At 40.0% G+C, this 26,166-nt stretch overlaps 3 protein-coding genes across 8 annotated transcripts in view; 1 reads left to right on the forward strand and 2 right to left on the reverse strand.

Moving 5' to 3' along the window:
• Window positions 1-3,411: 3,411 nt before the first annotated feature.
• On the reverse strand, window positions 3,412-7,788 carry desi1a (desumoylating isopeptidase 1a). Its single transcript, XM_081379138.1, has 6 exons — window positions 7,394-7,788; window positions 6,429-6,450; window positions 5,993-6,062; window positions 5,600-5,709; window positions 5,322-5,444; window positions 3,412-4,529 (listed from the first exon to the last, which is right to left on the reverse strand). The coding sequence occupies exons 1-6, from the start codon at window positions 7,482-7,484 to the stop codon at window positions 4,436-4,438; spliced, it is 510 nt and encodes a 169-aa protein (XP_081235264.1). The 5' UTR covers window positions 7,485-7,788; the 3' UTR covers window positions 3,412-4,435.
• A 5,332-nt stretch (window positions 7,789-13,120) lies between these two features.
• Window positions 13,121-18,801, forward strand: cbx7a (chromobox homolog 7a). 2 transcript variants are annotated; one of them, XM_081379118.1, is made up of 7 exons: window positions 13,171-13,452; window positions 14,547-14,590; window positions 15,637-15,679; window positions 15,910-15,975; window positions 16,094-16,160; window positions 16,344-16,692; window positions 17,479-18,801. In XM_081379118.1, exons 3-7 carry the CDS (start codon window positions 15,666-15,668, stop codon window positions 18,078-18,080), a joined length of 1,098 nt encoding a protein of 365 aa, XP_081235244.1. In that variant the 5' UTR covers window positions 13,171-13,452; window positions 14,547-14,590; window positions 15,637-15,665; the 3' UTR covers window positions 18,081-18,801. The 2 variants fall into 2 exon arrangements, with proteins under 2 accessions (XP_081235243.1, XP_081235244.1); XM_081379117.1 differs by lacking the exon at window positions 15,637-15,679 and having other exon boundaries at window positions 13,121-13,452.
• Window positions 18,802-18,986: 185 nt separating this feature from the next.
• Window positions 18,987-26,166, reverse strand: part of ep300b (EP300 lysine acetyltransferase b) — a 43,728-nt gene continuing 36,548 nt past the window's right edge. For 4 of the 5 annotated variants that reach the window (XM_081379072.1, XM_081379074.1, XM_081379071.1 and 1 more), the window contains 5 exons: window positions 25,778-26,057; window positions 25,481-25,648; window positions 23,951-24,112; window positions 23,582-23,863; window positions 18,987-23,451 (listed from right to left, as the gene is read on the reverse strand). In XM_081379072.1, the coding sequence (XP_081235198.1) occupies window positions 20,503-23,451; window positions 23,582-23,863; window positions 23,951-24,112; window positions 25,481-25,648; window positions 25,778-26,057 (3,841 nt within the window). In that variant the 3' untranslated portion in view covers window positions 18,987-20,502. The remainder of the gene's footprint in view (window positions 23,452-23,581; window positions 23,864-23,950; window positions 24,113-25,480; window positions 25,649-25,777; window positions 26,058-26,166) is intronic. The other variant, XM_081379073.1, reaches the window with a different exon arrangement.

Consider the following 26,166-nt stretch of genomic DNA (forward strand, 5'->3'; position numbering starts at 1 on the left):
CTAGTCAACCCCCAAGTTCATCTCGTGGGATTTTTTTCCATTTATTTTCTGGTCACAAAGAAAGACGGCGGATTTCGACTGATATTAGATCTAAGAAATCTGAATCGGTTTTTAAAGTTTTTGTCGTTCCGAATGCTATGCACAACCAATGTGTTACAGGCCGTTATGCGACAAGATTGGTTCATGACAATAGATTTGAAGGACTCCTATTTTCATGTTCCAGAACACAGGCGATTCCTTCGATTTGACAGTTCAGGGTTCTTCCTTTTGGCCTGGCTCTGGCACCAAGGGTGTTCTCAAATTTTGTTCAGGCGGCATTGGAACCACTCCAGAGTTCTGGCATTAGAGTTGTTGCCATAACTGGATGACTAGCTTGTCTGTGCAACATCACCACAGCAAGCAGTGGATCAAACGCGTCATCTGTTGCACCATATTGCGGCTTTAGGGATTACAGTGAATTGGGACAAATGCAAGTTTGTCCCAATGCAGTCGACCAGTTTCATAGGTCTTGTTCTCAACTCTGTCACAATGTTGGCTGTTCCAACTCCCGAGAGAATAAGGTCAATTCTGAGGGCTATAAGGCATCTCCAGGTTGGCCGCATTCAGAATTACATTACACTCCTGAGACTCTTGGGTAAGCTCACAGCAGTGTCAACAGTAGTACCACTGGGACTGTTGTGGCTAAGACCATTCAATGATGGCTCATTCAAAAAGGTCTGTCTCCAATACGACACAAATACAAGAAAATCAGAGTCACACATCGTTGCGTGCGAGCCCTAGCACCTTGGTCACAGGAGTTTCTCATCAGAGGAGTACCATTGGGACCTCCACCTGCACGGTGGGACGGTCAAGGACGGATGCCAGTCTTCTCAGATGGGGGGGAGTCTGACTCAAGAGGGGAGTAAATGGCACTTGGAGAGGGGCTCTGTGCACATGGCTCTGTGCAGGGAGACTGAACTCTACACCCAGAAGTGGTGCAAATGATATGGAGGATGTATGGGACGGCAGCGGTAGATGTGTTCACGGACAGTCAGACGTCTCACTGCCCTCGTTGGTTTTCTCTGATGGACAAACCGGGATCTCTGGGTCTGGATGCATTAACCCACAACTGGCCAGACATGACAGTATATGTTTTCCCCCCATTACCTCTGATTTGGAGGACTATGTGTCGAGTGCGTGACTGCGGCCACTGTCTGCTGTTAGTGGCTCCTTATTCGCCTGCGAGGCCATGGTTTCAGACTCTGTTTTCACTGATAATAGGACCACCTTGTCGTCTGCCCAACAGACCAGACCTCCTGAGTCAGCTAGAAGGAAGAGTTTGGCACCCACATCCAGATCGTTTGAAACTGTGGGTGTGGCCACTGGGCCCACCAGGCCTCTCTTGGAGTGTTCAGAGAGGGCCAGGGACACTGTTTTGAATGCACGTGCGGCATCGACGCGAAAGTTATATGCTTGTAAATGGAAGGTGTTCTCTGACTGGTGTTCTAGCCGTTATCTTGTTCCATTACACTGCTCAGTGGGATGCATTTTGGATTTTCTGCAACATCATTTGGAACTTGGGCATTCTACATCTACACTAAAGGTGTATGTGGCGGCTTTAGCAGCTCACCGATCAGAGTTTAGTGACTCTTCACTTGGTTGTGACCGGCTGATTGTTGCTTTCTTGAAAGGAGTGAATCGTCTTTGTCCTCCACAGGGGCGTATGACGTGGGACTTGGATATTGTTCTCAATTCCTTGTGTCACTGCCCATTTGAGCCAATGTTAGAGTCTGACATTAAATGTCTGTCATTTAAGACTGCAATTATTTGGCCATTACAAGAGCAAAGCGTGTGAGTGAACTCCATGCGTTATCAGTAAGTACCCACTGTTTGCGCTGGAGTAGTGGATTCAGAAGTGTTTCGTTGTGGCCCAATCCGGCTTTTCAACCAAAGCACAATTTATGAACCAGCCTATTGTGTTGGCTGCACTGTCAGTAGATCAAGCTGACGTACGGTTGGAGCGATGTCCAGTTAAGTCTTTGAAGGCTTATATTGATAAGACAGCAGCCTGGCGTAAGACTGATCAATTGTTTGTCTGTTTTAGTGATGCACGCAGAGGTGCTGTACTTTCTAAACAGAGACTGGCGCACTGGGTGACACAGGTAATTTCTCATGCGTATGAGTCAGTGGGGCAGTCTGTGCCCTCATCTATTCACTGTCATTCTACATGTGCTTTGGCAACATCTTGGGCAGCGGTCAGAGGAGCATCGCTTTCTGAAATTTGTGCTGCAGAAACTTGGCGTTCAGCCTGCACATTTTCACGATTTTACAGATTGAATGTGAGTCCCTTGCCAGCGGTGTGCGCTGCAGTGCTATCTGCCTGCCCGGACGTTTTGCAAGGGGATTCCTCGTGACTGCGTAGGTATTCATCTTCCACCAATGCTTTCAGCACTGCCTCTGGTGGTCTGGAGCGAAAGGAAATAGAATGCTGGTTACGAACCTAACTGTGGTTCTATGACTAAGTGGAAGACCGCCAGAGTCTCTGGACACTCGGCATCGCGAGAATGATCTAGAGATCGATTTGACGTGTTAGGAGGTTATTATAGCTGAAGACACGTCATAAGTCGAGGTCACAACTTTGTTATTCGATTCTCGGTCAGGCGTGAGCGATAGGGATTTTCCACTAGTGCTTTCAGCACTGCCTCTGGCGGTCTTCCACTTAGTCATAGAACTGAGGGATTTGAAATGTTGTAAAAGTGACACAGAGATGTTTTTTATTACTCAACAGGTGAGTAAGGTATTTTACTGAACAGATAATTTGCCATATGTAGCTCTTTAACAGAGTTCATTGTAGAGCATTATCTGTTATCTAAGGAAGTACAGTGTTGTCACCATTATGTTCTGTTTGTTTTAGTTTTCATGGACCTTCTGTGTGTGTTTCTAGTTCTAATTTGCCACCACTGATCAGTCACCATGGACCATGAACCTCTTTGCCGTGTTTAAGGCCCATTCACTCCACACAATAAGGATGGGAATCCCTAGTGGCAATGAGGGCGCCACACGCAACTGGTCTCTGGGGGTAGCCATTGTGGGTTTAGAGAGAGCCATCGAAGAAATAAACGAATAATCTGACATGTGGGCAGCTGTAGAACAGGGGAAAATAGCGAAGAGAGCAAGGCGGGCAGCCTGCTAAAAAGTGCGAGTGTGGGCAGCTTGCAGTAATAACTTCAGCTATCCTGGCTGATAGGACAAACTCGTCCGGTAGAGGCTGATCCAAAGATGTGTCCTGCAGACAACACTGTGAATGTGTTGATTTCTAGCTTAAAATGTATGTGTGGAACAATATGCATTCTTACATGTACTATGTCTATTTTTGGATTGCAAAATATATATATATATGAGGATAAGAACACACATAAGGGCACTTTATGTAGACTCATTGCTGGTTCTTTAATGAGATGACTTCCATTAAAACATATGAGGATAAAGCTCAAAACAATCAGTGCAGTTTAGGGTTTGCAGCAACACTGACAATGAGAACAGCATGAAAACAACAAAATAAAAAAGGGTACAGTCTTCCATCAAACATCTCTGAATGTTACATCTGTCACTTGTGCCGAATAAATAAACCGCTTCAAAAAAGGAACATGTTAATAAATACCAACAATAAATACACACATTAAGCTATTATAATACTGACATGACAACAGCAGCAAACTTTCCTTTCATGAAAATAAAACAAGCGTAAAGCATATATAAAAGCATTTAGCTGGGTAAATAAATGGATGGGACAACATCTACCTTAAACAAAACATGTAGAAATAATTTGTACTTTACAGTTATGTTAAAAATATTACAGTACTTGTGCCCGAGCTGCCATGACAAAGGCACAGATACATACATATTTCTCTGAATCTGAGCCACAAGTATCATGGTCCATTCGGTCACATTCAATAAGATCTTCAGTTCAGAGCAAAAACTAATGCGAGTCATATTATAGCACATGTGCTTCTTTGCCACAAATTTACACACAAAAATAAATAAATAAAATTAAAGCGTCTTTTTACTTTTTGGCTTACCAATATTAATATGTATAAACAGACATATTAGTGGGGAAAACAGCATGAAATGATGTGAAATTAATCAAAACTAGCAAGAGGGGAAAAGGTTTGCATGTGGTGGGTTGTAGAAATACAAAATAAAGATAGTTAATAAAATGAAACCCATAGAAACCAAGAAAAATATGAACCATTGGTGATCTGGAAGGATGACCCAAGACCTTGTGCTTGAAACACTTTAAGCAAAACTCTCTCAAAATATGTGGGCAACTGTGAATGTGGATGAGAAATTGTTGATTTTTGAGCCAACTTCATTTATAACAGGGCAAATGTGTGTGTATAAACAAGCCTATGTGAGAATTATTGCATGTGTGTGTATGTGAGATTACAAAGCAGATCTAGCTATGATTATTTTGGCTGTTGATCACGTTTCCGCCTGGAGGGGCGATATGTATCGAGTCCAGGATTGGCCGCAACACCTGACCAAATGGCCTGAGAGAGAAAGAGAGAGCATGAAGTTCTGTGAAAACTGTGAAAATAACACGGATCTTCTTACATAAATTTTCAGCATTGGAAATGTGACAGTTGAAAATGAGAGAACTTTACAGTTATACAATCACAAATGAGAGAATCTCACAAAAACATGGTCAAGGTCACATTTCACTACAAAATCAAAAGAAAAAAAATGCATGAAGATAATTAAGCCGAATATATATATATATATATATATATATATGAAGACTTCAGATGCAAAAGCCTCTAAGTGCCATCTGAAATTTTCTTCTAGAATGATCATTTTTATCAAGCTTGCATGTCTATGTTCAGTTATTTCACTTTAATGGCAATAAAATGACCTATTAATTGTCATTAAAGTGAAATTACTGAACCTAAATATACAAGCTTGATAAAAATGCTAATTTTAGAAGAAAATTTCAGATAGCGCTTAGAGGCTTTTGCATCTGAAGTCTTCATATATATATACACATTTTTTTTTTTTAATGTGTCGAGATTTGTCGTTTTGGAATCTTTTGACTTAATTGTATGGACAAAAACATTATTCAAAATATTGTTTGTGTTTCACAGAATAAAAATCATACATCTTTAGAACAACATGAGGGTGTCTTTGAGATTTTTTTATTTATTAATTTCCCTTTTGACAATAAAGACCGATCTCAAGCATGTTTATTTATTCCCTGTGTGTAGTACTAAATACTTTCCAATTAAGTGGAAATAAAAACAACCCTAAAAATCATGTCTGGGCGAGTTTATGTTTAGCATACTCACGTGGAGAGCACTTCAGAGGGCAGATCTGTGATATAGGAGGGAATTTTATTTCCAGTGAGAAACTGGGCCACCTCATTAGTGAACGTGTTACAGTTGTGTTCAAACAATCGGTACTTGTCACCACTGCAGAGAGATACCAAAGCAGAAAAAGAGGCTTATGAATGCAAGCAATGCATGTAAAGTACAGAACAAAATACTTTATAAGGACTTTAAACCGGAAGAAAGGAATTCCTCATTTTATTTTCAGTAATAAACAACAGTCAAAAACACACACTCACCTATATGTTGTCTCTCCAAGTGAGGACAGATAATCCATAAAGATCTCCTCTGTCACCTCTGTATTTCCCAGTTCCACCACTGTGTCTGGAGGTCCGAGCATCGTCCCGCCCTGTAAACACACGCACACACTATGGCACATACTGCAGCCGCCCCAGAACAAATGCACCTCTTAAGAAATATTATGTGCCAAGGCCATTTAATCTCAACAACCCAAAAATAAATGGACAAAAACAATGTGTGAAGATGTGCTGTTCAACGCTCCACATGGACCATGAACATCTCACAAACAGCACAATATATAGAGTACATTGATCGAGTGTATTTTCATGGCGATGTTTAAGCGCTTGTCCTATCTTGAGTACGAGAAGCGTTGCAATGGGTTGTGATTTTACCGGTGGGCAACTAGAGATCCCAGCACCACCATAGAAAAATTCCTCTCCGTAGACCACTATAGATGTGTGCCTGTGTTGACATAACGTAACAGGAAATGCATATAGTTAAAACATGTTATAAAACATATCAGATAATAATAATAAACATTTATTTGTATAAAACTTTTCGGTACTATACGGTTATCCGGACCACACCTGACCACACGTGACCACAACCGCTCTTGGTTGGTCGTAACCCCAGTGACGGGTAGGTTTAGGGGCGGGGTTGGAGTAGGTCATCACATGTGGTCCGGATAACCGTATAGTACCAACTTTTCATACATGAAATGCAGCTCAAAGTGCTTCACAAGCATAAAAACATAAAAAAAAAAGATATATAGATATTATATAATTATATATTTAACTTGTTTATAAATAAAGGATCTTAACCACTTACCAAATCCCATCAAGCTGTTTTCCTATAAGAAAGAATATGTTTTAGAAATCATTGACTATATGATAGATATTAGTTATATTAGAAATGCTAAGATTATATTATATTTATATTATTAAAATATAACAGTAGTACAGTTATGGTTTGACCCATTTAAAGAATAATTTTCAATCTGATGAACATGGGATTTCAAACTAAAAAATGTGATTAAAATAAAACTTATTAGTTCGTTATGAATCTGTTAAATAGGTTAGATTAGATTCAAATTAAATAAGTAAACAAAAAATAAATAATACATAACATTACAGTGTAACTGCATTTTTAGCTTTTTTTAGCTTAATAATATTAATATGTGTTTATAAAAGACAGATGCCTTATAAATTTTAGGATGGTGGTCCCGACCCTCACACAGGGATGATCATATTTTGGGGGTCCGTGGCTGGCATCTAAAATATGGAAAACTTACAGCATGTGACACGATTAATTACCATAAAGGACATCGTGTTCTAACACAGTTTGTTCTTTTTCTTATTTATAAATAATGCAAGATAACTGAGATAAGCGGATTAACGGGTCTCGCTGTGAAAATAGCTCGTAAGGTTATGTGAATAAGATATTTTGTTGAAAAAAGAGTGTTTTCATCGATCAGCTGTAACGCGAAATGTTCTAGAACAGTGAAGGTGTCTCTTAAATATTCATAAACAAAGCCTTCGCCATTGGATGGAAAAAAGGCAACGTCAGTATTACCTCATTAATAATCAGGCCCCAAATCGTCGTCGTTGGACGGATACAAGTGACGTTAGCATAATAGTTAGTTAATATTCATTAGCCAAGATTTCTCATTGGAAGATGACCAGGCAACGAAGCAAGATAGAAGTAATATGTATGAGTGAAACCTTCTTCATGGTAGGATTGGAAATGTCTCGGCCCTCGCCAATGTAGCGGTAAAGATATTCTGCATCACTCACCCAACATTATCGGACTGAGCTGTCTGGCCATTCCCCGCGATAGATCATAAATGAAAAGCTGCACTCCAAACGTCGAGTTGTGCTGATCCATGTTTGTGATGATGGTGGCTAAATGTGGCTGACTAACGTTAGCCTGTGTCTGCGGTATCCTGCAGATCTTGCGTTATAACGGCCTTAAGATTCTCAAATGATCACGACAGCCTGATATCTGAGTTTTGAAATTTCTGAAATACTGTAGCTATCGGACTTGTTGAGAATCAATGGCATTAGGAGGGTTTGAGTAAAAAATACATTCAAAGGGATACCAAGGTAAATAGGCTAACGTTATGTCCTTCCAAGTCGCCAATGAATGAAGAAGCGCATTAATTCACCGGCACGACAGCGCCATCTATCGTATGTGCAAGCGATTACCTCACGACATTATAACCACATGCCCCGACTAATAAATCAACTGGAATTCCAGTGTGTGTAGGCCTATCTTAAATTGGTTTTACCATTATGAAAGTCAATTGACTGGCACTTCTATCAAAATTATTTCTTTGCTACTGTATTTCTTCATCCATATGAGTTACAAAATGAGACTCATGAAGACAAGTCAGAGTTTACACAACTTCTTATTGTTTGTATAGACTATCGTGTTTGACAGATTGTTATACTGCGATCGTTATACGTATATTCTTCCTGACTATTGTTCTCTGATCAAATAGATGAGCCAAAGCCTCCAGAAAGAACTCGCACCGAAAAAAAAATCTATCTATCTATCTATCTATCTATCTATCTATCTATCTGAAGGAGATGCATCTTATTGAGCATCTTTAAATTAAAAAAGTTGAACTATCAGATAATGAGAATAAAATCCTGTGTGGGAACCTAACGGTAAATTTTGCATATATATTTAATTGTGATGCTCATTTTTGCGCTCGTTTTGGGACGTTTTAAAACGCTTACCATAAAACCAACAACAACACAACACAACACAACACTTACTGGCTTAAAAGACGATGGTAGCCTACTCGAATTCATAACTAAATTCAGCACACAACTTATTTGTAACACAGGCGAGCAGGTATACAATAACGCAACACAAACAAGTTACACGTTAAAAATATCCTACATTAAGCGTTGTCTTAATAACGTTTTTCTGTGGGAAAATGCTTACCTGTAACTTTGGGCGCTGCGTTTATATTCTGGGCTCAAATGCTTGCTTGTATACAGAGAATTACCAATAAGTTTAATATGCCTACTGAATTTATCCTTCAGTCTCACTTACACTTTCTCGCATTTTTCATAGTTGGGATTTTGGGGAATATCGGCGAAATTCTGTCGAATAAACCAGAACCAGTAATAGCAGCACGCAGGGGATGGGGGGTGTGTAGAACTGTAAATGAGGGGCGCTGGAATTCTCTAGAAATTTCCGGAACTTTCTGTGGAATTCTGTTGGCGCAGATTTCGGGAAGGACTAATTATCAGTGTTATTCAGCGTGTTTCTCGGAAAACATTATATACTTTCGTTCTGTTCTAGGTGTAGCCTATGTGTAGGCTAGATCACGTTCCCATTTACAGGGCTTTACATCAGCCTCCGCAATGACCCGATATTCTCGTATAGCTCAAAAGTGACTCATCGTACTAATACGTCTTTATCGCTCAGATAGAGACCACCTTTTCCCGTCTTTCATTTCCATTTCTTGGCAAAAACAGTCGCGCGCGAACTCTCGTGGCGACTCGCGCTCGGTGCAGCGCTAAAGGGACGAATGGAGTTTGGCAAGCCAAGTTAACATTTATTCGTTAGTCCACCCAAAAAAGAAAATTCTGTCATAATTTACTGACCCTACTGTCATTCCAAACTGTAAAACTTAATTTCGTTCATTTTCGAAACACAAATGAAGATATTTCAATGAAACATGATATTTCTGTCCCTCCATTGACAGTCTACACAGCTGACACTTCAATGATGGATTTGATGCTTTAATTAAAAGGTAATAAAGAGATTGTAAAACCAATTCATATGAATTGAGTGGTTTAGTCCAAATTCTCTGAAGAGACACTATCGCTTAATTGATGAACAGATTGAATTTAGAGCCATTCCACCGAATGGGTGACATTTATGTCCCCAGAACATCATATGTAAAAAAATGCATGAAAATTAACTCTAAAATACATTTTATTATTAAGCAAAATGTCCTGCATATTAAGATAACTACAAATTATAAAATTTATAATTAAAAACATTAATAAAAACTACATAGAACACAAAAAAATAGCATTTTCTGCATGTCCCCACTCTCTGTCTCTAAACTTTGCCATGAAATATAATGATTAAAATCCTTCAGAAATCTTAAGTTTTGGGGATTGTTGTGTGACTTTATATCCAATGTATTTAAAATGTTTGTTTGTTTTTATGAGAAAAAAATATTTTATCTAATATTTTAGATAAAATACACATTTTAATCATGTCCCCGGGTTTTCACTCAGTCCTGTTACCCTAACACATTCCCCCCTCTGAAAAACTTGGAATATTCCACAAGACACATTTTCAACAGGAAGTTGCATCATCTTGATCTTCTAAAGGCAATGGGAAGACCATAAGTTAGTCCTCTTATTTTAATTTCTGTATATTTGATGAAATTGTAACTATGACTGAGAAGGTCAATCTCAACATACTATCCTGTTACCTAAATAATTTCTTAGAATGTATTTGTTTATTTTAAAGATATTAACTTTTGTTAAGTTACTAGAATTTGCTCAGTGTCCTCATGCTATTAGCATGTATGCTATGTGGCCATATGTCATGTATTTGATAACTTTTTGCTTAAAAACTCAATCCTGTTACTTTCAGTCCTGTTACTTATATGAAAAAATAACAGGAGTGAGTTAACGTAACAGGAGTGAGTAGAGTCCTCTGTTTTGTTGATTTAATACTGTAAATATTATTTCTCTTTCCACCTCCTTTGCTGTGAAGTACTACTAGCATATAGTACATCACTTCAACATAGAAATCTTATGCACACACAGTCATGTACACTATCTCTCGTGCACACACATATGGACACTCATTCCTGTTACCTGTTCCTCATTCCTGTTATGAAATAGTTCATTCCTGTTACCAAGTGTTCAGTCCTGTTACTATTATTTATTTATTTTCTAAAAAAATAAAGTTAAACCACTTTTTTTATCAGTTTTGTTTGGTCCATCATTTATACAATTGTTTAATAAATTAAATTATAAAAAAAAATTATAAACTTGAGGCTTCGGTCTTCTTTAAAATGAAAAAATGGCTTTGTGTTTTTTTATTAAAATACACTTTGCCTTAATATAGTGATTTTTTTGTCACAAATATCAGTTATTTGAACATATAACCAACAATATCTTTAAAATAAACACTTTCTTGTGGGGAAAATAAAGGAATAATTGACATGCTTTTAAACATGCTTTTTAAATGTCACATGAGTTTCGGTAACAGGACTGTGAAAACATGCATCCATCTTCTGCTTAGAAACCTTGTAAAAAATTAAATAAAGTTGCCTGAGATTGACCAATACACATTTTGAATAGGTAAATATTTGAGTATTAGATTCAGTGTTGAAAAAAATAAAAAAATTAAGTTTAATTTTTAAGAGTTACAACAAGCAAATGTCACCCATTCGGTGGAATGGCCCTTTAGGCTTTTATCCACATTCATCACACACACACACACATCAGATATGGTAGCCGTAATAAAAGCTAAGCATGCTTGCTTGACCTGCGAGAATCAATGAGGTTCATTTAGGGCTGTCTGTAACGCAATATTGTAATACTTGTAACTGACAAGCCAACCGTGATATTCGCGTTTTCCTTTTTCATAAGGCTACACCCTTCTTGTTTTGCACTTCTGCAAGTATATTGACTAAGTTAAATAACTTATTTAAATAAGTTACAAATGATAATTAGGGCTGGGGCAAAAAAGAAATTTTTCGATTAATCGTTTTTTTTAAATGTTTTTTAAATGTGTTAACTGTTCTTTTTTATAAATACAGGATTTGTATCAATCTATACTCATTTAGTCGAATCAAGAATCGAAAATCGAATTTAGAATTGAAATCAAAAATCAAATCAAGAATCAAAATCGAATCAAATTGAGAGCTTGCAAATCGAATTGAATTGGAACATCTGAATCCACCCCCCAGCCCTCATGATAATAAGACTATGTACCATGGTGATACAGAGCCTCCATAGATTTGCACTTAACAAGCCTAAACAGACAGTGAATGAGAAAGATCGACTGAGTGCGTGCGATTACCTGCATTTGTCTTTAAAGGTCAGTAAAGGGTCCCTTGCTGCCACCTTGTGGCGTAATAATGTAACTGCGCTAAGTGACAGCCTCTTGTCCAATCAGATTCGATGATCAGAACTAACTGTTATACATATAACAATAGCCTAACGAGCTTATTGTCAGGTTTATGTGGACCCTTATTTTGACATTCTCTATTTACTTCACTTCCTGTTTCAACGCTCTGTCTAGTTTCGGTTTTATTGGTTACTTTATGTCCTCGTTTTCGTGTCTGCTGACCACAAAGTAGTACGTATTTATAAATAAATAAATAAATGGCGATAATACTGCATATCACGCTATTGAGCCACTCAAAATTAAAGAGAAATTCCTACATCGGGACAGCCCTAGGTTCGTTCTCGTGTTACGCAGCATGTTTGAGCTTCCACAAGAGCCAATGAGATTCATTATAGCTTCCACAAGAACCAGTGAGGTTCATTCTCATGTTACGCATCACGTTTGAGCTTCTGCAAGAACATTTGAGGTTCATACTTGTGTTATGCAACATGTTTGAGCTTCAGCAAGAACAAGTGAGGTTTGTTCTCACGTGCCAATAAATACGATTGAGCTTCTGATTATGTTCACTGATCAATGAATAAAAACCTAAATTCAGTCTGTTCATTTTACAGAAAATTTTACATTTACGCATTGGCAGACACTTTTATCCAAAGCGACTTAGGCTACATTGCATTTCAAGGTTCACACATTCACATTCTTAAATTTTTGACCAAATTTTGACTAATCGCTCAATTCATATGGATTAGTTTTACAATCTCTTAATGAACTTTTTGAAGCAACAAAGGATAATTTATTTAAAATATCCTAATTTGCCTTTTGAAGATGAACAAAATTTGTAACGACATGAGGGTGAGTATAACTGATGACATTTTATGTTATTTTATTTTTTCATTTTTGGGTGAACTAACCCTTTAAAACTAAACTATTATATTACTTGTTTTTGATTACTAGTAAAAATTACATAAAATGTAAGCTGTTCTCCAGAATGCATAAATGTAATGTAGTAGGCTTCTATTTTCCTTATTCCAATAGTGTCAAATAACCATTCTATTGTTATTGGTAATAAAATGCACATTTTTGCTATTGCTTCTTATGGGGATATGTGGTTCAGACGTTAACTATTTACTAGTATACCGTTTTTAAACGGCGTTATTCCAAACACTGGTTATTGATATATTATTATGTTTCCCTGTTGAATGAACTCTAGTACCTTTATTAGACACTAGTGTGTAGGTATTAGTTGTTAGTAAAACATTTTTAATCTTTCTAGTACGTGTTTTATCTAATAACAACTTGGATAGTTGAACTAGTAACAAGAAATACATGAATATGACTTTTTAAATAGTAAAATATAACAAAAATAGTTGCATGTTAGATAAATGTTAACATTGCTTGCCATAGACGGAGAAGTGGGTGGGCGCGAGTGCGTAGAGCGTGCACGCGCCAAGCCAGCGCGTACATGTGTCGCAGATTTTAAAACTCGGAAAGAGCTGGAACAGCGGCAGACCCGATGGTGCACCAAGAGTAGCAGTGGGTTTAAATCCTAAAAAAAAAAAAAAAAACTCTCAGAGTCTACGCAGTAGAGTTAAGCGACATTTTATCCCCTGAGGAGGAGAAACGGGAGAGATCAGAAACTATATTTGCTGCACTGGATGATCTCATTAACATGGAGCTGTCATCAATAGGAGAGCAAGTGTTTGCTGTGGAGGCAATAACGAAGAAGAGGATAAGAAAGGTAAGGACGTTGCTGTGCGTGGGGAAATGCATTTATGTTCAGTTGCTTTAATACATTTTATTCTGCAAGCATATTTACTTTCTGTTTTGAAATGATTAACACCCCGCAAAGTCCCCACAGTTTCTGCTATTGTCAGTTCTGAAATGACTCATGAGTGAATAACACCTAAGCTTGCGTAACGTTTCGGAACTTTTTCGTTGCATGACTTCTGGTGTGCAAAACAGTGCGGTAACTTGTATGTTATTCTCCAAAGTTTGTGGATTTTTATAACGCCTCGCGCTTGAATTGCGAGCGCTATAGATGGAGGGGGGTGTGTGAGAACAGCGCGCGTGTCATCATCATCGCCATCAATGCGCGTTTCGCTCGGAAAATCGCCGTGTTTTGTAGCTACGCAGTTTATTTTTATACGGGTGCAGGGTCAAGGATGATACGTGTAACATCCGCGCAGTTGTCAAAATAATCGGACCAGTTAAGACCAACTGCAGAATAAACCAGATTAAAGATATTTAAATTAGTGATAAATAAAATAGGCTAGGTCATGTTTATTAATAGATCACGCACGAGCAAGTATCTCTTTGGTAGGTGTTTATGTTATTTATTTATTATTGTGTGTGTGTGTGTGTGTGTGTGTAGTATACAGCCAGATGTTGTAATGTACAGTAATAGCTAGTGATGGGGATGATGACTAACGCTCTATGTGCACGCGGGTTTCGTTTCGTACTCTCGAGCATGACGGGGGAAAGACCTTCGTCGCTCCACACGTTGCATGAAACGAGTTGTTTACGCGTTTCCATGGCCCCACCTATTTCCATCCCATGAATGTTCCCTAAACTCGCTGTTCTTTTTAAATGGAACTCACTCACCCCTCTGTCTGTGACATCACCGCAGTAGCGAGTGCAGCGCCGTTTTCATCCTGCATAATCTTCCATGTCAAAATACTACTGAGTGTTGACATCTTAAAGATACAGGCGTGCTTTTTCAAAATCTGTGGGATGTTTGTATCATGGATTTGTTGAGAATATAACGGTGACGTATGTCTCCCTCTGAACTTTTAAAGTGAAAGTGACTCCTTTTCGCTCTTTCTCTTATTTCAGGGAAATGTGGAATATCTCCTAAAGTGGCAAGGATGGTCGCCTAAGTAAGTTCTCCTATTAGTAGTTTTATCCAAGACCATATGACCTAGAACTGTCACAATATGTGGGTGAATCCCACAACACCATGTCAAGGTCACATTTCTATGGAAGCCTGTTTTTCACTATGGAATAAAAATAATAATTGCAACTTTTTATCTCACAATTCTGACTTTTTTTTCTTTCTCAGAATTGCATCTCTCGCAACTGGGAGTTTATATCTCACAATTCACTTTTTTCTTGCAATTACGAAATTATATCCCACAATTCTATCAGAATTGAGATAAACTCGTAATTAAAAAACTTGTGCAAAAAAAAAAAAAAAAAAAAAAGCAGAATATAGTTTATATCTCGCATTTCTGACTTTATATGTTATTAAATTAAAAATTAGAAAACACAGCATCACATTATTTTCTCTCATGTGAGATATTTTATGGCTGAATCTCTCGAAACTTGTCAAGAACATGTCCTGGTCATTTGAACCAAAATAAATAAATAAATAAATAACTGGATTTTCCTGTAGAGGACACCGGAACTTACATCATGACATATCAGGCATTTAAGGAGACACAACAAGTGAATAGAGAAAGATATTATATATCAATATTCTTATGAAATATGAGATATGAATAACTCCCATTATTACACCACTTTTTTCAATACATGTTGCCCCAAGAACCTATTAATATGCAAATTAGATACAGCGTACAGATGCATTGCATAGAATGGGAATGGCATTTGTGGCCATGTTTACATGCATATTGCATAAATTAAAATGGTATATCAAATAATTATGTTATATCTTTCATAACAAAGTTGAGAATCATCTTTATACAATGTTTGGATAAAAACTGGATTAAAAGTTGATTGGTGAATGAAAAATTTCCTATTCATGTCATTAAATTTGTTTTTTGAAATAAATGGATCCTGGTGTCCTCTACAGAGGACACAGAATAACATAGGAATAAAATAAAAAAAATTAAATAAAAAGTTTTATTCCATTTGTTTGTTGTGCTCTAAACAGTGTGACAAAACATTTTTTTCTGGTTCTCAGGAGGATATCACACAAGAGAAGACATTGGGATGCTGTGTTTAAAGTAATAAGAATAAATTAATTTCATTTACAAGAACGTTTTTGCAATTTATTGTTTTTTCAATTAAAAAGTAGCCCTGAACTATTCAAATGAACATTTCAGATGAAAATTACTGTAGATTTTATACTTTAACTCCGGGCAAAAAATAATAAAATAATACTAATAATAAAAAATAATCTTTCGGTCATGTTCTGCTCCAGTGATTTGTTTGGAACTGTTTGTGTGAATGTCAGGTACAGCACCTGGGAACCAGAGGACAACATATTGGACCCTCGTCTGGTCCTCGCCTACGAAGAAAAGTAAGTCACACTCTGGAAACCTTCAGTTATTGATGTGAAAATGAATAGGCTAGAAGCAACGGGATTTTCTTTCCTTTCCATCTCCCCATTCCTTAGCATATCTCTCTCTTTCTAACAGAGAGGAGAAGGACAGAGCTCTGGCTTATAAGAGGAAAGGCCTGAGACCACGTCGAGTTATCCTGCGGGTATGAGTTAGCTTCATTATTTATCATTATTAAGTTCAGTTGAAGTTCATATGAAATTTAAGTGATTATGATCTTTTTTTAACCATAATGCACAAAATCTGATACATATAATAAAAGAAATTGACAGAACTGCTGGAGTATCTGTATTTTGTGTGTTTGTGCATAATCAACCCCTCCAAACAGAACATCTACCCAATGGACCTACGAAGTGCACACAAGCTTCCAGATAAACCCAGCCCGAGAATCCGCCTGTCACTCACCCGTTCCACGGGGACAGAAATAGACCAGAATGGACGGCGCTATAGAGAAGGTGTTGGCTACCGCCGTATAGAAATACGCAAGAACAGGCAGTGCAGGTCCAAACTCATGGATGACTTCAAACTATCCCAGCAACCAACCCGACATCCACTTCCTGCAAAAGACTCTGCAGAGAAAGAGTGGAATGGAGACGAGGAAGATGAGAAGAAAAGGGTCAAGAAGATGAGAAAAAATGAAGAAAACACAACTGAAGTGCACCAGGACATTCCAAGTGGTAGGTGTTGTGTGGCATCGATACAGCAACTGTTGCTAAGATACACTGCATTCAACATATTCAGGGGTCATGAGGGCCATTCTGAAAAATATTGCCAGAATTTCTGAATCACAGTGACAACTAGCTAACACATGTTTGATGTGATTTAGAGAACCGTGAAGTAGTTCACCCAAAAATGACAAAGTATAATCTCATTCCAAACCTGCAAGATATAAATAAGCCGTCAAACCATAAACATATAGTAAAAGCAGTGCGGTGCGGTGAATTTAAAATCTTCTGAAGCCATTTCACCTCATTTAAATAGCTGAAAATCTATTAAAACCTCCATCACATCACTCATAACTCATTCAAGTAAATTTCAACTTGCCATCTTAAGACACAAGGTTGCGTCAGGTTTGTTGACAGTCACGTTGAACATGTCTTGTGATCAATCATCGATGTGAAAACTGTCTACAGTATATGTGAGCCTAAGTAGATTGTGTGGCTTCACAAAGCTTTTCGGAAACACAACCCAGGTCAGTTTGCCCCTTATTTTACAAAATAACTAATTTCACGAGGTAGTCCATTTGACTCGTGCACTATATTCCAAATCTTCTGAAGTTAGACTGTAAACTTGTGTCTGTGAAGATCATTGACATCAAACCTAGAATGTCTTATCTTGAGGCAACACGAAAGAGTCAAATGTCTTCGACATGTCTAACGACGACTAAATAATGACAAAACATTCAGTTGTACATTAACCATTCCTTGAAAGTTTATTCTGAGTTTCTGTCGTTTTGCTGCCAGGTAAAGAGATGTCTGAGGTGTACAGCTCTTCCACAGAACAGGAATCTGTAATTACCATCCAAGAAACTGAGAACTGCTCTTCCATTTTTGACTATGCTGAGAAGCCAAGCGAGGACACCTGTCCAGTTTTCGAAGCAACAGACAACAGTACAATCTCCGACACACAAAAGAACGAGCCAGGCACTGCAGGGGGTGAGGACTCTGTACGGGTATCACATGACACAACAAACACTGACCAATCACTACACAACAGTACCAAGTCAGAAGTCGAGAAAGGTGTGTTTGACAAAGTGCAGAACAGACCTTCGGTTATCGAGGTACATTTGAGCGCTAGATGTGGACAGGAAGAGGTTAGAGAAACAGGTGAGGTAGATAGTTTAGCGGCCAAAGAAAAGGAAAGAATAGATGCTGACGTCACAGCAGAATGCACAACAACATTACAGGTTCCAGTTGACCAATCACACGCTTCCTCCACCACCACCACCACAGTGTATCCTGAGAAAGTCATTGTGACTCAGGTGACGATAAACTCCTTGACCGTGACCTTTAAAGAGGCCATGACTGCAGAAGGCTTCTTTAGCAGCTGTCGGCTTGAGGTCTAAACTGATAAAGGAACCCAAGAACAACATTACAATAGAGTTATGTACATGTAGTCAGGGCCAAGTGAATAACAGTTCACAGTAGAAGCAGATATTGTCTAAGCAAGGTAAGAACACCAACAAGGCATTTTTCTCTTCAGTTTGTCCTTGTGTCGTTGTGGTAAAATAATCGTTGAAGGACGACATTTCTGATTATGTTCAGTTATGCTGTATCCGAAGACTTTAAGCATGTAAAGCAAATCTTTATATCTGTACCACTACTTTTCCATCAGCAGCAGTCATTGCTCTCACTAAGAGAAGAAACTGTTTTTAAGTTCCGAATCGAAGATATAACTACTGTTACATCGCCTCTTTTGTCCTGTAACCAACCAGGTGGGAAAAGGAAAGGCCACTTGGCTTTGTTTCCATATCTGTGCCTGAGCTCTCTTCACTCTGTTCGGAGGCCTTTGTGCATTTTTAAAGAGACAGTATTGGTTTACATTCACAACTGCTACAGTGGGCGCTTTTGTAGGGGTAGATCCTGTTCATTTGAACACATGTGCTTTAGGTGTGCTTTTAGCATGGCAGAAATCAAAGCCGAGCCTAAATTACATGTTTTGGTCGTGATAGTTGAACATGGCTTGTCAGCTCTGTTGTTGCTCTCACGTATGACAACTACACTGTTTTTTGCTTGTATTTACAGCAAATAAATGGAAAAATAAAAGTTGTGGGTGATTTTATTTCATTTGCGAGTAAAACTCTTTGGTGTTCAGAGTAAAAAATTGTCACATTGTGAGATAAATATACAGTTGCAGAATATGCAATCAGGTCCAGAAACAAAGTTGCAATTACGTTAAAATAAGTTGCCATTGCAAGTGTCAATTATGAGAAAAAAGTCGCAATTGCGAGATTTTTTTTTTTTTTATGGCGAGGCAGCTTTCATCAAATCCAATTAATATTAACCACTCAGAGAAAGCCATTAATGCCACAGTTTTGCCAGGCAATCTCTTTAGTTCCTTTTATCACCTTATCATCATTTGCAAGAGCAACAGGCTCTTTAGCATCGGTCTGAACGTCAACAAGCAATGACAGCTGGCTGATGAGTCAACTATGACCAGCCTAACAGTGCTTTACAAAACAAAACTAAATCCAAGAGCACTGCCATTCTGCCAAAAGAAAGAATATCTGTTTGAGCCATATATAGAGAAAGATTTGAGCAGAAACACAAGTGGTTAAAAATTGTAATCTTCAAATAATCCCCAATAATAAATGACCAATAAATTAAATTTATCTTCATTTTATTAAAAAAAAGTAAGAAGTCCACAGTTTGTGTTTCCTTTGTACAGTACAAAATATTCAAATTAAACTCCCAAAGTTCAGAGCAAAGAAAATTCTGGAAGTGGAGAAAAATTAGGAGTGGTACTGAAGGATGAAATTTGTGAAATCAGTGGCCTGTTGCTCATCTTCATCGTTTCACGGCACCATACAGTTCATATGTGAAACGCTGCTCAATATGACATTGGCGTGAGCAGATGAATTCCAGCACCACATCCAATACACACACGCACACATACATACATACATACATACATACACACACACACACACACACACACACACACAAACTTTCATCCAACCTGTACAGACACCTCCACTATCCAGTAAGTCTTTTAAGGAGTGCACACACATTCTGAGGGTGGGTGTTGTGCGTCCAAGAACTTGTCCAAAGCAGTGTTGTCCAATGGAATTTCCAATATGGCATGAAATAAGATCCATTGGGCAGCAGAGCGCACACCAAACCCGATCCCCCAACACTGTAATTTATATTATACTCAATAACCTAAATCTCCAGCTAAAGTAAAGGAATAGCTCCCCATCTTAATAGGTATTAACAAAAATATATTCTATGTGAACTGTAGCAGTCTCTGGGAACACACATGAACAAAATCCATCATGACAAATGAAAAAGCTAGAATAAATAAAATGCAAAACTCAAAATTTACAAGGAAGATATGCATGATGTTGAGATAATTATAATAACAATTTAGGCATCACAACATTTGAAATGTTCCATATGACTGTAAAACACATAACAGAGACTGGTACATGGTCAAATATATATATATAAAAAAAAGTCCTTAGTCATTTGCACTTTAATTTTATACCACTTTTAAAATCTTAAAAAATATATCTTGAAAAAGGAAAAAGTACTCCCCTGGACGTGACATTGAAAATATTACTTGTGGTTTGTTCTCTGAGGCTGAGAAACAATCCTCTCTTTGTACACAACTGGCAAAAGAAAAAACACACCCCATAATTATTTGTGTCGAATATTTGCGATCTCTCATAGGAGGGTCCATCTTCAAAGCAAGTATCTTTGCAGTATAAAAAAAGCTAACACTGTCTCTGGTGAGGTTTTGTAAATTTCATAATAACTATATGATGTCTAAAGGGTTAGATTCATGTTAATGCCAAGGTCCTGGCTACTAGGTGGAAGCATATCATTAGCTCCAGGTCCATGGAGTCCTGCCATGCCACTGAGCTGAGACAGCATGGCATTCTGATCTGCACCAAATCCGCCTGGGTCTTTAGAGTTGTGCTGAGGCTGTTGGGGAGGTGGAACCATGCCTGAGTGATGCTGCTGAAGGTGGCTGGGATGCGGTGAACCCGTCTGGGTCTGAGGCGAGATGTGGTGGGGCGAGGGCTGTGGTTGCAGGCGCGGGGACGGACTTGAGTGAGGTGGCTGGGACTGGGGTCGTGGGGAGGGCTGAGGGGAACAAACCTGGTTGCTGAGGGAGGATGAGAGCTGTTGGCCCTGCAAATGGGGCGACTGAGACATCTGTTGCTGCGGGCTCATGGGGTTGTTCTGTTGTGCCGGTGAGGTGCCACTGAGATGATGTTGCTGCGCCTGAAGCAGACGTTGATGCAAGGCCTGTTGCAATAATACCTGTGATGTCTGAAGACCGGGACCTCCTTGTGTGGGCTGTGGACCTCCTCCGGGCCCCATGTCGGCACCCTGTGATGCCGCATTCTGCTGCTGTTGCATCAGCTGGTGTTGCTGTGCAAGTCTCTGTTGCAAGGCAGCTGCAGCTTGCTGTTGTGCAGGGTTTCCTGGAAAACTCTGCGGCTGGCCAGGTTGCACCCCTTGTAGTGGTTGGCCTCCTGGTGGGACTTGCATGTTACCCTGCTGACCCATGTACCCTTGCTGCTGTTGAAATGTGGCATGATTGCTCATTTGATGCTGCTGCTGTTGTTGTTGTTGTTGTTGTTGTTGTTGCTGTTGCTGAAACTGTAATTGCTGTTGCCTTCTCATGACCAGATCTCTGAACTGTGGATTTATGTTGACCATGTTTGGAGCTCCCTGGCCCTGAATACCTTGCTGCTGTTGCTGCTGCTGCTGCTGCTGTTGTTGCTGCTGCTGCAAGGCAGTGACTTGCTGCTGCTGTTGCAATAACGGGCGCTGTTGCATTTGCTGCTGTTGTTGCAATAGCGGGCGCTGTTGCATTTGCTGCTGCTGTTGCATTTGCTGCTGCTGTTGCAATAGCGGGCGCTGTTGCATTTGCTGCTGCTGTTGCAATAGTGGGCGCTGTTGCATTTGCTGCTGCTGTTGGATCTGAGAAAGTTGAGTCTGCATGTTAACACCCTGTCCAAGGTGCATGCCAGGCTGGGCCACCCCAGCCTGAACACCCACTGGTTGACCTCCCATAGGTCCGGGTCCTCCCTGTGGTCCAGCAGGGCCACCTGTACCTCCTTTATACTTGTGAACCCGTTGCTTGATAAATGCTGCCATTAATTGTGGGCTAGACCGAAGAATGTTGAGAACTTGCTGCTGCTGTAGGGGAGAGCTTGGAGATCGCAGGGTCCGCAAAAGTTCCTGAAGGGCTCCCTGGGGCAGATTGCCAGCTGCTGCCCCGCTTGCTACGCCACTCTGCAGACCAGCCTGCACCATACTCATCAAGGCATTTCGATTTGGCATTTGGGGTGCTTGCTGTTGTTGCATTTGTTGTGGTTGTTGCTGCTGTGGTTGGGGCTGCATTGTAACCATTCCCGGCTGAGCCATCATGGAAGGTCTCTGCTGGGCTGGCATACCCTGCCCTGGCCACTGTTGCTGCTGAGGCTGAAGTGGTGGGTTCATTCTCGGCTGCTGTAGATGCATTTGTGGTGGCATCTGACCTTGCACACCTGCCTGTTGAGGCTGCTGTTGCTGCATGGGCCCAGATCCCACCATCATTCCCTGAGGTCCTTGCTGCTGCTCCATCTGCACCCTGTTCACTGATGTTTGTGCCTGCGGGGCTAACCCTTGTGGCCCTACCATGCCAATACCAGGGTGGGCTACTCCCATTTGTCCCTGTGGCTGTTGGTGCTGTGGCATCATGCCAGCTTGCGCAGCCTGTCTCTGTAGCAACTGAACCTGTGCCATCTTTCGCTGTGCATCTGCCACTTGCTGAATCTTCATGGCTATCTCCACAGCTGCAGGCGGAGGACCTGAAGGTTGCTGTTGCTGGGACATAGGTGCTGTGCCTGGGTTGCTAGGGAGTTGTGGAGGAGTCGCATGGCCAAGGCCTGGTTTACCCTGGGACTGTGGATTTGGAGAGGGACCTGTGGAATGGGGACCATATTGATTGTGTGGATGCGGGACTTGCCCCAAAGTTTGCTGAGGAACCATTTGGTGCTGTGGTGAGGTCATCATCCCGCCTGCACCTGGCATCTGCTGATACTGGTGGTGGATGGGATGCTGAGGAGGATGCTGGGGAGCTCCAGCTGGGACACCACCTACACCAGGCTGGGGCTGAGACGTAAGGTTCGGTGTCAGCTGTGTGGGTGTCTGAGGCGTTGCAGGCTGTGTACCGACCGATGTTGGTGTGCTAGGACCTGTGGCCCCGTTGTTGCCGGGTGATGGAAGACCTCCAGGTGGCCCACCTCCACATGGTGGTGGCTGCCCTACTCGCTGCATGGTGGCCATACGTCTACGCAGCATTTGCGCTTGCTGCAGCCTGTGTTGCAGCTGCTGCTGACGAAGCTTGTGCTTGATGTTGAGACAGAAGGGCACAGGACACTTGTTTTCCTGGCAGTGCTTGGCATGATAGCAACATAGTGCAATGAGTTGCTTACAGATGGGACAGCCACCATTGGTCTTGCGCTTGCAGCCCTTAGTGTGTTGCACCACTCTCTTCATCTTCTGGCAAGATGGCAGAGAGCAATTAGCATTGCGACACTGGCAAGCATGCACCAGTGACTGGATGCAGCGCTGGATGCTGAGACGACGCGAGTCACCAGGGTTCTGAGTGGAAGCTGCAGCTTGGTTGTTGCTCTCATCATCAAGACCCAGTCCAAGTTTCTCCATCTTATGTTCATGGCCCTTGGTGTTGTAGCAAGTGATGCAAAGATCATAATCCTATAAAAGGGAAAAAAAGGATAGTTAAAAAATTTGCAGTGTTTTATCCAACATCAAAGTCCCTTAATGCAGTATTTTTTTAAACCTCTTCACTGACAATCAAAGTACAATCCCTCCTGATATTTCTTACCTCACAAACAGTGCAGTGGAAGCGTGTCTCAACGTGGTGCTTGCATTCATTGCACGTGTAGACAAAGCGGTCTTGGCTCTGATTGTGCAGTTCTACTAGCATACACATGGTACTCCATTTGCCCCGCCTCAGCGAGCTGAATTCAAGGTGCTTGTCTCGTGCAATTGTTAGGAAAGCATCTCGTCCGTCCATCAGATCACAGGCCATCAGGGGGTCAGGGTCCAAAATGGGCGGAAGGGAATTGGCAGAAGGGCCAGCAATGAGACGAATGACAAAGAAAACCTTGAAATTAAGCAGAGTGTTGACATTTGTGAGTTTGGCCCAAACATGTAATGACAAATGCTTCAAATGTTTGTAGGAGCTACATACCTCTTTGTGTTTCTCCATTGTGGCATAGAGTTTTTGGGATAGATCATTAGAGACATTTGGCATGCCTGGTTTCTTTTTATTGGATCGGCTCAAGCTGCCTTTGTTTTTGCTAGTCTTCTTGCTGTTCTTTTTTTTGGCATTCTTGCTGTCTCCATTGGTTGCCTAGATGGTCAAAAGATATTAATCTTAAGCATTAAGTTAAGTTAAGTTTTAAGAATAAATATTAAGTGTTAAAGCAGCTGCACCAGAATTAACTTTACCATCTAGTCAAAAACAAGTGAGGACAGTACCCAGCAAACACAGAACGTTGGCACAACATACCCAACCTTCTAACAACGTTTTAACAACATGGCCAAAAGGTTGCTATAACTACGTTGTGTGGTGAAGGTTGTTACAGCGTTGTCACAATGTTGACATTGAACCACCTTTCAGGGTCATTGCTTAAGGTTGTGCCTAGGGTGTCTGGACATCCACTGGACGACATATGTACTCGTCACTGCCCTGAAGTGTGAAAATCAGCCTTTTAAATTTCAACTGACCATTGGGCCGTCTCTCATTCTTCATCGAGTAATCCATACGTGAGAATTGCGTTCAATTTACCTCAGCTAAATAAGATGCGTAATTATTCAAACACAACCTACAACTTCCTTGTCTAATGTGACATTTATTTGAACATCTTCTGGTCAGGTATGACCAATATTTAATAACTTTATGCCAAAAGTATGAAGCCAAAATGACAAGTTGGCACGTAGCCTACTTGTTGCATGTTAATGTTAACGTTAATTTTTTTGGAAACGCACAGAGAGAGAAAATGTTTGTAACTGCTCGCACAACTGTTTATTTTTTCCTTTAATTTGTCATCTCATTCGTTTCTTTGCTAAATTTTCTCATGTCTGCTCATGCTAGTTAACGTTAATCCACTCCCTGTTTTCTCACAAATGTATGACTTTTGGAAGTGCAATTTGATTACCATATGCAGTTTTAATAAAGTTGAATTAGGTAACCTTCTATGTCATTTTTACTCTTCAAAGTGTACACTTGCAGATGTTGATTATAATGAATTTACTGTTCGGCCCATAAATAATAATAATAGAGATAAACAATATTTAAAAAGTATATAATTTTATAACTTATGACTAATTAAAAATTAACCACAAAACATGCTAAATGGGGGATATCTATATCTAGCATAAAAAAAAATGGCCAGAACGTCGTCTCTCAGTTGCTGAATGTCGCGCAACAACGTTGCTACAGCCCTGGCACGTCTTACAATTCTACGTTGTTACAATGTTGCGAACACGTAGACAGCGTCGTTGCCATAGCAGAAATGCAACGTGCCACAGACATTGCCACAACGCAAATGTGTTTGCTGGGTAGCTGGCTAAAACACCCAAAGGATGTGTTTAGTTGCTCAGTTTTCTAGATGTACATTAAAAGTTACTTAGTTTGTTGATGGTAGAAATGTTATGCCCAACAAATCATTTTCCTTTGGCACTTGAGTACAGGTTACAAATTTGGTCAATTACTTACATCAATGCTTTCACTAGAGGTGTTGTTCTCCTCTCTCTTCCGTTCTTCCTCCTCCTGTTCCAGCTCTTTAATACTTTCCTCCAACACATTGGGCCAAAAATCACCTTCAAAATATGGGAGCTCCTTCGCACTGGTCAGACGATCCTCTGTTGCCTGCTTGAAAATGTCCTAGGTGAGGAGAAGCATGCAATAATTAGTAAATGACTATAAGTAACAAGGAAAAGACAATTGTGTAGTATGCTGACTTCAACTATAAACGTATTTTATTGCCAATCAGAAGTACAGCTGTTACAGTACCTTGTAGTCGTGTACAATTCTCTCAGATACTGCTTTGTCAAGCATTTTCTTGTACCACTCTTGTAAGCGTTTAGGTTTGGGAATCTTCTGATCCGATGGGTGGCAGTGGAAGATGTAGTCGTCACCCTCGCTTGGTGGGCAAGCCCAGATGTGGCCAGTGACAAACCCCATTTTTTTAACGTACTCCAAGTATCCAATGAGGATCTCATGATAGACTCCTGTTCTCAGGTGACGGGGTTGGAAAAAGTGCACACTGTCTAGATAGGAGATGTACACACGTCTGCAAGGAGAGAGAAAGACAGAGGATATCGATCACAAAGTTACTTGAGTTTCTCAGACCCCTTTGTAATGCCATCCATGTGCACATTAAAGAAGATTCGGTGTGTGCC

The sequence above is a fragment of the Scardinius erythrophthalmus genome (assembly GCF_964197995.2).
Source record: "Scardinius erythrophthalmus genome assembly, chromosome: 1".
Classification (NCBI taxonomy): domain Eukaryota; kingdom Metazoa; phylum Chordata; class Actinopteri; order Cypriniformes; family Leuciscidae; genus Scardinius; species Scardinius erythrophthalmus.

Coding starts and splice junctions, on each gene's coding strand:
- desi1a (XM_081379138.1), bottom strand. CDS start 7,484: ATGGATCAGCACAACTCGACGTTTGGAGTGCAGCTTTTCATTTATGAT. Junction 5,445..5,599: donor CTTGGAGAGACAACATATAG/GTGAGTGTGTGT, acceptor ATCTCTCTGCAG/TGGTGACAAGTACCGATTGT. Junction 4,530..5,321: donor CCCTCTGAAGTGCTCTCCAC/GTGAGTATGCTA, acceptor TTTCTCTCTCAG/GCCATTTGGTCAGGTGTTGC.
- cbx7a (XM_081379117.1), top strand. CDS start 13,384: ATGGAGCTGTCATCAATAGGAGAGCAAGTGTTTGCTGTGGAGGCAATA. Junction 14,591..15,909: donor TGGCAAGGATGGTCGCCTAA/GTAAGTTCTCCT, acceptor TGTGAATGTCAG/GTACAGCACCTGGGAACCAG. Junction 15,976..16,093: donor GTCCTCGCCTACGAAGAAAA/GTAAGTCACACT, acceptor TCTTTCTAACAG/AGAGGAGAAGGACAGAGCTC.